Source organism: Chlorocebus sabaeus, chromosome 10 (assembly GCF_047675955.1).
Source record: "Chlorocebus sabaeus isolate Y175 chromosome 10, mChlSab1.0.hap1, whole genome shotgun sequence".
In the NCBI taxonomy this organism is placed as follows: Eukaryota; Metazoa; Chordata; class Mammalia; order Primates; family Cercopithecidae; genus Chlorocebus; species Chlorocebus sabaeus.
In genome coordinates, this window is record NC_132913.1 from 89,081,642 (window position 1) to 89,098,021 (window position 16,380).

Consider the following 16,380-nt stretch of genomic DNA (forward strand, 5'->3'; position numbering starts at 1 on the left):
TTCTACCAAAGCTTGACATTGTTATGCTTTTGACTTGCCCTCCATCACCTACCCTGCCCACTTGCAACTGAGTCCGATTAAACCATGCATTTTCCTCTGTTCTGCATTTTTGCCTCTATTGAATCATTTAGCATCACAGTTGCAAGTCTGACTCATCTTTCTCCCCGGAGGGGAGCACTTCCAGGGTAGAAAATTGAAAAGGGAGACGGAGTGCCTGCCAGAGAGCAGACAAAAGTCAGCGTAGACAGATGAGGCTGACACTCAGGCTGACTCTTACAATTGGTTCCCCTCCAGCATCTCACAAATCACACGTCCTTGGCGAAGCGGTGCAGATTAAACAAGCCAACTGTTGTTTGCACATCATAAGGTGGACCACATTTCTATCATATTTAATGCCCGAATGACTGTGCTGAGCTAGGCCTACCCATTCGGCAGTTGGGGGCATGCACAAGAGACTACAAATTTCTGAGATGAATTTATTGTGAGGGAGCTTTACGGATAGACTGTGCTTCACAGATAGACGGTGGTTTCTTGAGTGAATGCAATAGTTAAAATAGCTTCTAATAAATCTAGAGCCAACTTCAGGGCTACCTAGATAACTAATTTATATATTCTAAAAGGCTCGTTTTGACCCAAAGTTTCTCAGCCAGAGGCAAAAACAGTAATTACACTAATCTACAACTTATGTAAATTCTAAAAACTGTGCTTGCCTGGTCATCTTCAGGTTCCTATGACAAATTTACTGTGGACTGAAGGTTGTGTCCCCACCCCCAATTCAGATGTTGAAGCCCTAATCCCCATTGTTGATGGTATTTGAAGATGAGGCCTTCGGGAGGTAACTGGGTTTAGTTAAGGTCATGAGGTAGAGGCCCCATGATGTCATTAGTGTCTGTGTAAGAGCCATCAGAGTTCATGTGTTCTGTCTCTCCCTGCCAGGTGATGGCACAGTGAGAATCCGGCCATCTGAAAGCCAGGAAGAGAATCCTCGCAAAAACCCAACCATGCTGGCACCCCGATCTTCAACTTCCAGCCTGCAGAACTGTATGAGAAAATACATTTCTGTTGTTTAAACCACTGTCTATAGTATTTTGTTATGGCAGCCAAAGTTAAGACAAAACTCCTAGAAAAAAACTTCCAGAAAATGATTTTCCCTCCCTCTAGGTAGCTAAGAAAACAGTTGCAACTTCTTTCCCTTATAGCACTTCTCATTTTCCCAGTCATCGTATCCATTGGCTCACTTAGTGTCTGTCTCCTGCAGATGTACTGTCTGCAGAGGGCCTGGGGAGCAGAGCTGTTGTTTAAAATCTTGTTCATGCCGCAGCTTCACCTGCAGCAGTACTTGGGCCATAGCAAGCACTCGGTATGTTCAGTTGTTATTGGGAAGGGGTAGAACAACGAGAGGCCAAGATCCAGAAGTAAAAGGCTGATACCTCCCTCAAGGCAGTGGCCAGCAGCTGGAACGTCAATCCTGATATGGGAGGCAGCTGAACTCCAGAGGCCTGTGCCCTCCCTTCCTTTCCTCCCTGGCCTGGTATCCTGATTTAAACCTCTTTCCCTGTCAAACCTTAAAACTGGGGGCAGAAGGGGATCTTAGAGACAATCAAATGCAAAACCTTTGTTTTACAGATAAGGAATCTGACATTCAAAGAGGTATTCAGTAGAGTTAACAAGCAGTAAAATCAAGTTTTCCTCTTTTGTTTCCCTAGTCCTGAAAGATGCAGATGCCTGGTAAAAGACCTGCCTTCCTTTCCATGCCTTCTGTACCAGATTTGTCAGCTGAAACTTACCTATTTCTGCTATCTTGAGAGTGAGAATTCTTGATTGATTCTGCAAAGAAGTAGGCACCCCACCACATGCAATTCTGGACTGAGTACACAGAGAGGATAGCCAGTTCTTGACTCAGAAGATGCATTAGTGTGACTGACTCCTAAGGAATTTGTCCTAAATCTTGTTTTAAAAATCAGTATTTCCATTAGCTTTTAAAAATGTACTATGAAGGCCGGGCGCGGTGGCTCAAGCCTGTAATCCCAGCACTTTGGGAGGCCGAGACGGGCGGATCACGAGGTCAGGAGATCGAGACCATCCTGGCGAACATGGTGAAACCCTGTCTCTACTAAAAATACAAAAAATTAGCCGGGCGAGGTGGTGGGCGCCTGTAGTCCCAGCTACTCGGGAGGCTGAGGCAGGAGAATGGCGTAAACCCGGGAGGCGGAGCTTGCAGTGAGCTGAGATCCGGCCACTGCACTCCAGCCTGGGAGACAGAGCGAGACTCCGTCTCAAAAAAAAAAAAAAAAAAAAAAAGTACTATGAAATGCCACAACCCCTACCCTTATGATGATTGTTTTTCAAAATAATGCTTTTTACTAGACAAACCCTAAAAAAAGCACTTGAAAATGTAATGATGAGAAATGGCCCTTACAAAAATAGCTGGCTTCCTCTGGGTCCACATGCTGTTGATTAGGACCACGGCAAGTGCCCACGGTACTCAATCTTCCTGACAACTCATTATTCCATACTTAAGAAATGGCTTCTCAAAGCAAAACCTGCTCTTTCAAGATCATAAAATTCCCCATATCATTTGAGTTACAATGAAACTAAGCCATTTGAGTTAGATTACTCAGACTTATATCTTTAGTTATTAAAAACTGACAGGCAAGCTAGGCAGTTATGGGATACATCTTCTGGTAACTGAGGATTATTTGCTAAGGTCTCTTACCTGCAAGACTGTAAACATGCAATGTTGCTCCTATCCGGACAAAAGCGTTAGTAGAAGACACTAGTGGCCTGTTAGCTGCCAAAGTCACCTCACTGCTCCTGATAAAACCTCTGCACATCCTCTTTGATGTAATCCACAGATGCCTAACCCAGCCTAACAACTAAATTACTCACAAGCCTTTCCTGCCACCAAATCTTCTTAAGTATTCCTTGAACTGAAGTCTAATTTATATCATTTTCAAACCTACATTCTAGTATTTTCTCTCAAATTTCTAACACATAGTTAACAGCAGAAAACACTAATATTTTTGTTGATTATTTCAAGATGACAGACATTCCACAAGAAAAGAAAGCATTTTTAATGAAAGAAAAAAAATGTGGCGGGACCGGAAATAATCCAATAACCTACTATCCTTATTAAATCTCTCATGTTATGGTGAGAAAACAACTGAAGACTCTTCAGCTAATAACAGAAGCCCATCAAAAACAGTACCTTCTGGTCAGTCCCCTCCTAAGCCACTGTTCTGAACTTAACAAATAGTGTTTTCGATCTCAGATAGGAGCTACTTCTTTATCTGAAAACTTAATACTGCAGGGAGTGCTCAGTGGGAAGAGCATTTGTAAGGGGATATTGCAGAAAGGAGAGGAAGGTGCTGCTGACAGCAAGGCAAAAGGTAGAGACCAAATGGCAATTATCAGAGGGTCATCAGCCCTTGTACCCACATGAAACACAAGGCTTTCCTTCTCTCTCCATCATAGATGAAAACACAAGCTGGGAATGTGATACATTTGTGTTTTGAGTACAGCATATTTTGTGAAAAGTACTTGTTTCAATATGATTTTCATTTTTAACTCACTTTTAAGAACTTTCAATACATAACCAGCTATGAAATGACATCTCTGGCAGCCGTAGTAGCAAAAAGCATTGGACTTCTAGAGAAGTAGGGAGTAGGGAAGTTCTAGGCTGGAGTCCCAGCTCTGGCAGTGAGCAAATCTTGGTCACTGCTTGTCTGAAAAATGGGGGGAAATGGGGATAACACCTGCGTCCTTGGGCTGCTGTGAGCATTCATCACGCATCTGAATGATCATTGTAAACTGCTGCAGGAGTGCTGGGGACTTCTATTTACAAACATTGGCCTGGAGATTTAGGGTTTTTCTTCCAATACACTTCAAAATTGATAATTTTAATATGCTATCTGAAACGCATATAGTAGGAAGAATCCAAAGTAACCGAACAATTTCATCTGTAAAAGGATGAATTGTAACACGGCTTTTCCTAGAACGGAGACAGCCTATCATCATTGGAAAACTTCACAGTGGGTCAATTTGTCTCAAAGTTTTTGTTTGTCCATTTCCACATATTATCCACCCCCGCCCAGAGTCAGATATTCTGTAAATTTGTCTTTACCAGCCAAATGTGGTTATTTACGTGTTTGTTCAGAAACTCAAAACGATCTCCAATGTAAATGCAAAGTATTTAACATAAACGGACCTTTAAGGGTTGGTCCCCTTCCAACAGTGGACAGGCACATTCTGGTAGAGGCAGCAGCAAGATGGAAAGGCCTCTTGAGAAAACATTACAACTAGGAGATAATATCTAACGTTTCTAACCAGAATTTTAAAGCCTCACCTTCCCTTCCCTCAATCTGTTTAGGAGGAAAAAATAAAATAAAGAGTAACTATCAAAATATGCTTTTTATTCAAAGAAATAATAGATTTCTTTTGAGACCTATGTCCTTGGGTTATTGGGGTCAGAAAGTTAACTTGCTCTTTGCTAGAAAGGGTGCTATAACTATTGGTTTACGTGTACTTTAAAGACAGAGATTTCTAAAACCGAAGAGGGACTTCTCAGGTCAATATTTAGAGGCATGGATTATAATGTGGGCTACAGAAACACTAAGTGTGGGTTTCCTTTCATTTTTTAGGCTGCCCTGTTCATTTCTTCTACAATCATAAAATAACCACATAAAGATGAATGCCTTTTATTATGAAAATTGCTGTTACATTACAGCCAACATTCCAAAACAGTATTTTAATAAACACTTGTCTTGATTATAAAGTAGAGCAAAAACCATGATCCTTTTCCAAAAGTAATTATCATCTCAGTCACTTAACATAAATCAGGACACTCTGTATGCTCACCACGGTGTAGGAGATGAGATGAGGAAGAGCACCTATGTTATTCAAAACAGCTACTAGTGTTACTTATACAGTATAAACCAACAACTTACAATAGGGCATTTTTTAAAAAGCAAAACACTGAAATGTTGAGGTGCCACAATACTTTTGAGATGGAAAAAGCCAAAGCTTGTTTCCTTTTTTCTTCCCATCCTGAGTTCAGTGTGAGGTATAGGGAAGAACACCACCAGGCTGGGGATCGATGCAGTTTTTTGCTTATTTCCCAATTGTTAGTCCTGCTCGACAACACAGCCTGCATGCAAAACCTCCTCAGGCTGCCATTCACAGGCCTCGGAATACAGCGTTTGTGCATGGACAAATGAGGTTCCTAGCAGCTCCGAGTTGGTGTCTGAATTCCAGTGTATTCACTCTCTGTAGCGTGATAAAGAAACCAAAAACAAGATTCCTATGTTCTTTTTAGTCAAGAGGCAGAAGACTCCTATTTGGATGCATTCCACATTTCGGGGACAGGATGTGGTAGTTTTGCACAGAACCTCTCCCATAAAGAAAAAGCTTAGAAAAAGTTAAAACTGCAGTTTAAAAGCTCCTTTCTCCCCTCCCTTGGCAAAGAAACATGATGCACACATGACTGGAAGGGACTCAGGAAGGCAGAGTGTGGTCACTATAGTTTCAAGTACGATCTGGTTCTTGCAAAGGGATCGGAGTAACTGCAGGTGGATTCAGGCAAACCAGAAATTCAAAAATATCCATCAACTTCTTTAATATAAGAAGCTCTACTGGAAGCTTTTCTTACAACTTCATGTAGCTGACATACCCTTTACTGTAGGAAGGGATATCCTCTTCTTTTTTCAAATAGCAGATGAATGGTATTTTTATAACTTATCATAGGCCAAGAACTGGTCTAATCTGATTTTTTACCTCCTTTTCAATCCTCCCTTTAAACTATACAGTCCTTTTATCTGGGCTCAGGGCTCTTATTATTAGTAAGGCTCATTCTAACAACCTAAATAACATAAAGTCCTTTCCAATTTCAACACTGTTCTTTTTTGCCACCACAGGAAGACTCCAGATGGTGTTATAACACTCTGTAGTAGATAATCCAGTTTTCAAGCTGTTACGCAGCCTAGTTAAGCTTCTCACGCTGAATCTGGTAGTAACATGCCTGGAAAAAAGTTTAAAACAATTTCAAACTCACTTTTAAAGAAATCACATAAAGAGAGCAATGCATATGGGACTAAAGAAACAAAATTATGAACAAATTCAGTTGATGCCCCAACAGATTTAACCGATTTCACTTTTCCCTGTTCCCTTCTAGTTCCCCTATCTAGTGGCTGTCTTTTGCCTACTTGCAATTAGTATAGACAAAATTTTTTCATTTCCCATCTTATTCTAAAACAAAGAAAGTTTTTTTTTACAAGCTATCTAACATTCTTCACCAAGCAGAGACACCACAATTTGCCATTATTGATTGGACATTTAGAGTATACCAATCATTAAAAGGTACACTCTAATTAGAATCACCTAGTATGATTAATAAATATACAGATTAAGCATCACTACAGACCTGGGGAGTCATAACTTCCAGGAACGCATTTTTAAGAAGCACCCTGAATGATAAGTTTCCAGGTATGGGAATTACTCATACCCCAATGAATAGCACATCCAGATAACATGTAACAGTTTCCATTCTTTAATTTCTTAGGCTAAATCCCCAGGAGTAGAACCACTGAGTCAAACTCCACATTTTTTAATGTTGTTTATATCTATGTTAGTAACAATTGCTTTCCAAAATGGGCTACTTACCCCATTATCAGCAACGTGGGAATAATAATGACTTTACTATAACCCCACCAGTAACTTTAAAACATTCTTGCTAATTTAACAGCACAAAATGGTACCTTATTTAAATCTGCAGTACTATGATTTTCAGTGATGTTGAGTATTTTTCTACATGTAAACTTACTAGTTCAGTTTCTTCTTTGGTGATCTGTTTAGAGATACTCTTCACATAACGTAAACACTAATAATCAAAGTCATCGGTGGCCAATATTTTCCCCAGTTTCTCCCCTCTTTCAGTTTATTTAATAGAAGTGTTAATGGTAGGCCGGGTGCAGTGGCTCACACCTGTAATCCCAGCACTTTGGGAGACCGAGGCGGGCAGATCATCTGAATTCAGGAGTTCGTGACCAGTCTGGCCAACCTGGTGAAACCCCATCTCTACTAAAAATACAAAAATTAGCCATGCGTGATGGCGGGCACTTGTAATGCCAACTACTAGGGAGGCTGAGGTGGAGAATCACTTGAACCTGGAAAGTGGAGGTTGCAGTGAGTTGAGATCACACCACTGCACTCCAGCCTGGGCGACAGAGTGAGACTCTGTCTCAAAAAAAAGAAGCATTAATGGTATTTTAGTTGAAAAGTTTAAAAAGTTAACCCAGGTCAGAAACCTGACATTGAATTCTAGTTCTTTTTCTTATTTTAATTTACCTGTCTTTCCTTTTCTCTTCCTTTCTCTATATTTAAACCCCAAAGCATCTATGATTTGCTATTCTACCCTCCCTCCAAAACTGCTAATAAGCTATCCAATACTTTGTTTTACCATTTGTTAAATAATTCCTCTTTTCCATTTTTGTGTTTGGTGTTTCCACTTTCATGTGAAGTTTTTATTACGATAGTGTTTATATGGGAGCTATCCATTCTATTTAGGTAATTGTGTATTCCTGTGACAGTCACATACTATTTTATCTTCATTATTATAATTTTACAAATTTTACTAACTGGAAGAGTAGGTCTATTCTTTCTCATTTTTCACAAGTGTTTTTGCACTTTCTATCTGCTGTTCTTTCAATAAACTTTAGAGTGATTCTTCCAAATTCCAAGAAAAATCAAGGCGGGAAACAAATGACTTCTAACAATCTCTCTAGGCCATCCAGATCAAAGAAGCTCATTTGTAATCTTTTGGTTACAGTAAATACAAGGCAAAGAAAGAAGATGGAATTCAAATTCATTATTTACATACTGCCTTCCATGTTTTACCCTTGTTCCATTAAATAGCACTTCTGCTGGAAACTTTCTTGTACATTAAGAATCCTTTGTTTCTTTTTTAGAGTTACAATTATTTATATAAATGTAAGCATTTATAACAGTTTGATCAATTTACAAGGAGGATTAGATAATGAAGAACTTGCTTTAGTATTTTGAGGAACAACTGGCTTATCCTACTTTAATATACTATATAATGTTTTAAAGTGTAGAACAAAATGTGCTCTAAAGGCATTTAAGGTTTGTATTAAACTTTTATACAAAAAAAAGTGGTTAATGGCATTTATAATATGGTAAATGAAAGACAGATATGAAGATAAAAAAGTATTAAATAATAACTACACTCACCTTCAAGGTGGTGAACATTATACCCTGTTCCCCATGCTGAAGATAGGGGTCCATTAGATCCTCAATGAGGTGTACTTCAGAGCCTAAATTCCTAATCCTGCCCCAAAGAGAAAAAGATGCTGAGTTATTTTCACTTACATGTCCATTCTCCTTCTGACCCTAGTTGATGGGAAAAAGAAAGAACAGCTCAATAAGAAGGTAATGCCACAGTGGAATGGGTTAATCAATGTTTTTATAGTGGAAGAACATACTCCTGTCGTCAGTTCAGAAAATGCAAGCAGCAGGCTTTTAAAAATAACGACTCACTAATAATAAAGTCAGAAAACAGTTACCTGGCCCGTAGCACCACATATAAGAAAACGGGAAACAAGTCATCCATGGACCACAAGAAGTCTTCCTGGAGTGATGCCAGGACACTCTGAGAGATCTCCTCGAAAGTCTGCTGGATGACCTTAAGTTTGTCTGATGGGGTAAATGTTGTGCTGTTATAGAAACAATGACAAAAAGATATCCTATCATTTTCTTAATAAAGACATTTGATCATGTTTTTCTGATAATATTCCCTCCTAGGGTTCACATGCCTTAACCTGGACACTTAGGCATTATGAGTCATTGGAAAGAATGACTTTGTACTCCCATGGTGCTATGAGAAAAGTAGCCTCCAACTGTCCACGATTCATATATCGTTTCCTTTCACCCACGTGAAATCTCATTCTCCTAATATATGCTCTTTTCTGAATGAGAAATTTGGTTCATTTCCCATTGGCTAAAGATGTGATTATGTGGATAAATTTCTGGAATGGCTCTCCACTCCTTTTGAAAATGCAAAGTCATTTTAGAGTAAAAGATAATCCAAGGGTCTCAAAAGAGCTTTTCCGATTTCCAGGTTGAGTTTGACACCATCAGCATATAAAGTGGGGATGCTTAAGGTTTAGGTAAAGATAAGACTGTATTAATAATATCTTAATAGACCAAGCACTACTTTGATTTGTGTGGCTTTTCAACAAATCAGAGATTACCTGATCTGCTGCAGACATTCTACTGCTGAGGCAAAACAAGCATCTTTTGTGGTTGGCAAAACCTGCAAAAAAGGGAGTGAAGGTCAAGGAGGAAAACCATTTTCTGCAACAACAAAAATAAATGATATTGATGTCAGAGTGCAGGTCTTTGGTAATAACAGATGCAAACACAAGCTTGGGTACTGTTCTATCAAAGTAAAATGAAAAAGTTTTGCTATTTCAAATCCTTCCCATTAGAGAAAAGCATCTTTGCTGAGGAAAAGAAAATTTACTATACCTTTTTACTCTCTCCAAGGATTGACAAGGTTGCTGGCCAAAATTTCCTATAATGGAATCCATAAATTGTTAATATAAGTTGTTACTTATGGTAGACAAATTCCCATAAAAATAGTTGACAGCTATATTGGCTTCCCTGTCCCCATTAAAAAGAACTGCTCCACAACAGGTTAAGTTTTTATAAACATTCCAGAAGTGATTTAAGAGTTTTTATCATCTCCCTAAGGAATTTGTCATTCTATATCCCAATAACCCTACACATTACAGATACTACCAAATATTTTTCCTTCACTCAGTTTTATCTCATTTCTACTACTGAATTATTCCATTGAAAACAATTAAAGCACAACATTTTTAAAAAGCACAAAAATAAGAAAATACAAAAATTAGCTGGGCATGTTGACACAGGCCTGTAATCCTAGCTACTTAGGAGGCTGAGGCACAAGAATCACTTGAACCTGGGAGGCGGAGGTAGCAGCGAGCCAAGATTGAGCCACTGCACTCCAGCCAGGGCAACAAAGCGAGACTCTGTCTCAAAAAAAAAAAAGGCTTATTCACTTCTCTTGATAGCACAAATAGTGATTGGGGGAGGTGGAATCAGCTTTATCACTGCACTAGAAAGGAAACATAACCATTTAGTATTCCCTGGATAACGAGCAATAATGCCTTCTAATAAAAACAGCAGGGCCGGGCACAGTGGCTCACACCTATAATCCCAGCACGCTGGGAGGCTGAGGCAAGCAGATCACTTGAGGTAAAGAGTTCGAGACCAGCCTGGCCAACATGGCAAAACTCCATCTATACTAAAAATACAAAAATTAGCTGAGCATGGTGCCTCGTGCCTGTAATCCCAGCTACTTGGGAGGCTGGGGCATGAGAATCGCTTGAACCTGGGAGGTGGAGGTTGCAGTGAGCTGAGATTGCACCATTGCACTCCTGCCTGCATGACAGAGCGAAACTCTCTTTCCAAAAAAAAGCATTTCAAAAACTTTAACTTAAAAATTGCCAATGGGGAGGGAGGAGAGAAAAGAAGAGAAGGAAGAATGCCAAAGATACGTATTCTGCTCTAAAGAGCTATAAAATACCAGGCAAGATAGCTCACACTTACTATATATACACACACACTTACTATAGATATGTATATATAAAAATATATATCATATATTACTATATATATGAAAACATAATAAAAAACACATTCCGAAAAATCAGTAGGTTTCATACTCATCTCCAAATATTCTCAGAAATAAAGGTTATTAACTACACTTTTTTGTTAAGACGTATGCAAAAAAGTAAATAATTACAAGCCATATATATAATTAGATATCAAAGTGCCAAATTTCCAACAATGCTGTTTGCATGTTAAATTAAAACCATTTGGTTGTGCTTATAACTACTACACTTACCTCTGCACCCCAAGAAACCCCAGGAGAGCAATATCTGGCTGCTTATTTAGTCGAAGGACACATTCCCAGTAAATGTCTTCCTCGCGATCATTATCCAAAGCATAAAGCATAAACAGCGGTGGGTAAAGCCGAGGTAGCAGCACAGGAAGCAATAATCCAGAACTCGTTACTACATAACTACAAAATAATGTAGTGGGAGGAAAGAAGCATTTTTCGTATTAAAAGTGAATACAGAATCCAAGATACAGCTTCAGTTTCAAAAAGTCAAAAGTAGAGATGGGAAGTTTTGAAGAAGTTATAATATTACTCTGCTCTTTACATATGGAGTTGATATAAGGACATTACCTATAATTTTGTCTTAGAGGAAACTGTGAATTCTTTTCATGAATTAAAAATCTAACTGAAAACCTACTTTGCTTCCATTTTGAGGCTGATTTCTGTGAGGTCATTCTAGGTCAGTGTGATGTTACTTCCTTTGCTAAGCAGCCTTTGTGCTCAGATCATCTGTGGTTGCATTTTCCTGGGGTATGGCTAATGGTACTTGAGAGACCTAAGAGGGACCTCAGAGGGGACACCAACCCAGCTACATTTTTTTTTTTTTTGAGACAGGTCTCACTTTGTCACCCAGGCTGGAGCGCATGGTGCAGTCACAGCTCACGGCAGCCTTTAACTTCCCTGGCCCAAGTGATCCTCTCATCTCAGCCTCCCAAGTAGCTCAGCCCGTAGGTGTGTGCCACCATGCCCTGCTAAATTTTTTTATTTTTGTAGAGATGGGGTCTCCCTATGTTGCCCAGGCTGCTCTTGAACTCCTGGGATCAAGCAATCCTCCCATCTCAGCCTCCCAAAGTATGGGATTACAGGTGTGAGCCACTGTGGCTGGTCCCAACCATACCATTTTAGAAATGAGGAAACAGACCTAGAGAACACACTTTCTCCCTGGGGCTCTTTGGGTAAGATCCTCTAGTCACCACTCCCTTTCTTCACTGTGCCCACCCAACTCCATTTACCCTGGCTCTGGTGATTCAGATCGGGAATCTGACTTCCCAGTGCAAAAGGACTTCCTTTCGGTGGGCAGAGGAGCAGAGAGAGGAATTGTGCTGCCTTCTTCAGGCAGTTCAGGAAATAAGAACCTAAGGAAGAATAAAAAATATAATTATACAATTATACCTCTAGGGCGTTGAAAAGCATAAAAACACATTTCCATTAGCTATGAAAGCAAGCTTTATTATCAACTAAGTATTTTAGTTCCCTGAGAAAACCGATGTTTCTGACAGGATAAAATTAAGAATGCAGCTAATGAATAATACCACTACAAAATCTTCACGCGCTATGATTTTCTTCTGTCTAGTTACTAAGGAATGGAGAATTCAGATCTGTGTGAGATACGTGTTCCTTACTGGCAAATCTCATCTGAGGTCAATTTATATTAACTCTGAGCAGGACCACTATTCTAGAATATAAGCAAATACTGATGGAAACTAAATGTCCAACATTAAGGGAAAAAATGATTAATTACAGAAGATACAATGTAAAGTTTTATTTTTATAGATTCAGGGGGCACATATGCAGTTGTGTTGTATGGATACATCAGGTAGTGGTAAAGTCTGGGCTTCTGGTATACCCATCACCTGAACAGTGAACACTGTATCCAATAAGAAAGTTTTCAGCCCTCACCCTCCCACACACACTCCCCCCTTTTAGAGTCCCCAGTGTCTATTATTTCCCTCTGTACTCAATGTAAAATTTAAAACTATGTTTTTAAAAGTTGTTGAAAATTAATTTTTCAAATGATCAAGGTGATAAATTGGTGAGGAATTTTTTTTCCTGAGCCTTGAGTTTTGCCATAGACTTTATCTCTGACTTCTTGTAGGTTAGTGGACTCTACCATAAATAAGTTTATTTTCTCTTATTTTTACAGACTTTAATTTTGGCCCTTTAAAGGCAATATGCAGTCTTCTCTATTGCTGTAGATTTACATCTTGCACTTCCATCTGACCTAATCATATAGTTGAAAAAACTAAAAAAGGTCAGGAAACTTATTTTCATTATACTCATCTAGGTAAGGTCAGAGCTAGCCCAGGCTAGTGATCTTTTTAATAGATCACTTCTCCCTCAAAACCTGAAACATTTCCAAATGTTGAGGCAAACAATATATGGAAGTTCTGGGACAAATTTATAAACTTTTGTATAATTATCTCACTATAATATTTACTTGTTGGCTTCAACTCAGTAAAAGATCTTTTATCTCACAAGCTTAAATCTGTTTGCTGCCTGGAACTCTCTTCCCAAAGATGCTTACTGTCTCATTTAATTGCCTTCTTCGAAGTCTCTGCTCAAATACCACCACTGTATTAGTCAGCCTGCTCTGACCTTCTCTTTAAAATAATAGCACATCACGTCTAGTACTCTTTCCCTTTATTTTTCTCTGCAGTGCTAATCACTATCTGACATACTACATATGTTTTTTATGTTGACTCTTTTCCCCCATTAGAATGTAAACTCCATGACAGCAAAGATTGTCTTTGTTCACTGATAAATCCCTTGAGAGCCTAGAATGATCGCTATTACATAGAAACGCTCCATAAATATTTGTTAAAAAAATGAATGTATGTGATACTGTTGCCAAAGGACAAGACACAAAAACTCAGGGACAAAACTTTATATTAAACTTTATGTACTCTGTGGTTGGGTTTTAGATACCTGATTTTGCCTAGAGACTGAATCCAAATAAGACGACTACTATACTTCATACCAAAATTGGAATTTAAAAACCCCAAACATTTATTTTAGCTTTCTGTTACACTTAATAAGACATAAAAATAAATAACGATAGCTAAGGTTCATCTTTTTTATGTTTATAGCTTACGCATACATTTAAAACATGTTTTCTTTATTTAATCTATTAAAGGACTGCGGCATAAAACTATTTTCTTGATGATTCAGGATGAAACTACCCAAGCATTGGTATAAAATAGTATTCCATAAGCTGCAGACTTTAGTGAAAAGCTCTCTTACCTCACCAGCTGGAAAATTCGCTTAAGATAGGACTTAATCTCCTTTACAGCCTCCTGCAATAACCTGCGGTTGGCTCCTACGCCCACGTATGTCATTCTATACACTGCAACCAGTGTCTCCACAAGCCTGCCCAGGGGGTGCAGAGGAGTGTCACAGGCCTGAGTAGGAAGAGAATCAATGAAGTCAGTCAATGTGCATTAACAGCAGAAACAATCCATCAATAAGAAACAACTTCATAAATGACAAACAATTCTCAAAATGTCAAGAGTCAATTTTGGGACCAGGAATATTCAAATACTTTAATTTTTTTGAAAGTACTGAGTCTACCCCAGTTATATGAAGCTGGAGTTCCTAATCTTGATCAAAGAATCTCCTTAACATTTTGGGCAAATAGCTTTGGAAGTACTGATATGGAATACCACTAAAAGAAATACTCTGCTGGATGTTGTGGCTCATGCCTATAGTCCCAGCTACTAGGGAGGCTGAGGCAGGAGGACTGATTGAGCTCAGGAGTTTGAGGCCAGTCTGAGCAACACAGTGAGACCCCCCATCTCTAAAAAAAAAAAAAAATACAAAATTTTAAAAAGATTCAAATATACTTTAAACTTCACAAAAATGATACAAAACATTACCTTGGAGAAAACTAAACACTGACTGTTGATGATACTCTGAAAGAGTCATCCTTCAGTTCCCCTGACTTCTCAGAATACTCCTTCCTGCACTTCCCATCAATATATATCACACTTTAAATTGTAGCCGGTCTTTCAAGGTTTGGAAGGAAGCAAACAGCCTATCCAGGGGTGAGGGCAGTGTGCTTTACTTACACAATCTCTAGTTTGCTAATGTTATTAACAGAAAGCAATTTTAAACTTTAATTTTATTTCTTAAGAAGCCCCTTGAATGCCTTAAAAAACTTAAATGTTCTTTCATAATAATGGGACAATCTTTAGGTAGAAATGTAATTAGATAGTACATTTATTGGTAGTTAGATAATTAACAAAAGAAATGCACAGGATGCAAAAACAGGATTAGAATAACATTAAGCGGTGAGTCTATCTGAATGATATATTGTAGTAGGTGAATCATTAATTCACAAGACCAGTGTAATTTTTACTCTAGTTTACCTTTATTAAATATTTCCTGATGTCATCATATTTCTCCACAGAGAAGGCACCAACATGCTGTGGAATGAATTCCAGACTCTCTAGTGTCTGAGTCTGTGAACGACTTAATATTTCTGGACTATAAAAAGGGAAAGAAAAGGCTATTATATTTCACATCAAGAAAGCAAGATACGTGTAAATTGTCACATGAAACACAATCAGTGGCTCCAGTCAAAGTGGAGCGTCCAACACAGTACTAACCCCAACGAGCTCAGAAAGGATCATGATCCTGCTATTAGGTACTCGGTTTACATAACATTCATTCAGAAATCAGGTAGTGTTACTTTGTACCAACTACAATAAATTAATGAAGATTCTGCTCCAATCTAAACCATGGTGTTGGAAATAATATGACATTAGCTTGAAGATAAATATGATATTAGCTTGAAGGTGACAGACCCATTGGTGACAACAGAAAAATGGAATAAAAGGAATAAAAGAGGGAAGGGAGCAAAGGAAAAAGGGAAATAAGTCAAAGGGCAAAGGAAGAAATGAAAATGAGGTTAAGAAGCAAGGAGATAATGACACTCCAACAGGTGACAAGGTAAGCACATAACAGAAACTGGATGAAGAGGCTAAGAGAAAACACATGCTAGTAAACAACTGAAATTTTTGGTAATAGTATTCTATCATTAGATGACAACCAATGAGAAACTGAAAACTGTGCATAATCATTATATGATTTTAGATAAACAAATAAGATCTTTGTGGTAGCAATATAATTTTATATAAAAAGTTCATTCATTTTCACTTCTCAGAAACACCTAACAACAGTTAACCCAGGTGAACTGAAGGGCTAAAGTCTCAAGTCGAACTGACAGGCTGTACTAAGCTGACCATCTGTATCACGCACAAGGGGCATTCAATGGCTTTAATCAATTCTGGGAGCTTCCATTTCTTCTACTGATAGAGTAGAAGGTAACAATTATGAACTTCATGAATGAGATACTAAAATCAATTCCTATGTACCCCAAATATAGAAAAAAAATCACTTCTTTCTACATTTAATTTCTTGAAACACAAACACACGAATATCAAGCAAGCAAAAATTATACTATGGTTTACTTTAAATATCAATTTTGGGGATACCCAATTAGATAGAATCTAAACTAATCTCTCCAGGCCAGAATAACAATTAGTATTTGTTAGACATGACTGTGAAACATTTCAAGTTCCTGAAGTATCTTTCAACCTCTGGAATTTAATTTCTATGTAATTATACTTTAATGTATAAAAATTATTTGAATATTGGTAATT

At 38.3% G+C, this 16,380-nt stretch overlaps 1 protein-coding gene across 7 annotated transcripts in view; it reads right to left on the minus strand.

The window, feature by feature from the left end:
* Positions 1 to 4,681: 4,681 nt before the first annotated feature.
* The window catches only part of ALS2 (alsin Rho guanine nucleotide exchange factor ALS2), an 80,199-nt gene continuing 68,500 nt past the window's right edge, over positions 4,682 to 16,380 (minus strand). For all 7 annotated transcript variants that reach the window (XM_007965862.3, XM_073019936.1, XM_007965859.3 and 4 more), the window contains 9 exons: positions 15,085 to 15,202; positions 13,961 to 14,118; positions 11,953 to 12,075; positions 10,946 to 11,122; positions 9,541 to 9,586; positions 9,264 to 9,325; positions 8,577 to 8,726; positions 8,245 to 8,341; positions 4,682 to 6,016 (listed from right to left, as the gene is read on the minus strand). In XM_007965862.3, coding sequence (XP_007964053.3) covers positions 5,978 to 6,016; positions 8,245 to 8,341; positions 8,577 to 8,726; positions 9,264 to 9,325; positions 9,541 to 9,586; positions 10,946 to 11,122; positions 11,953 to 12,075; positions 13,961 to 14,118; positions 15,085 to 15,202 — 970 coding nt within the window. In that variant the 3' untranslated portion in view covers positions 4,682 to 5,977. The remainder of the gene's footprint in view (positions 6,017 to 8,244; positions 8,342 to 8,576; positions 8,727 to 9,263; positions 9,326 to 9,540; positions 9,587 to 10,945; positions 11,123 to 11,952; positions 12,076 to 13,960; positions 14,119 to 15,084; positions 15,203 to 16,380) is intronic.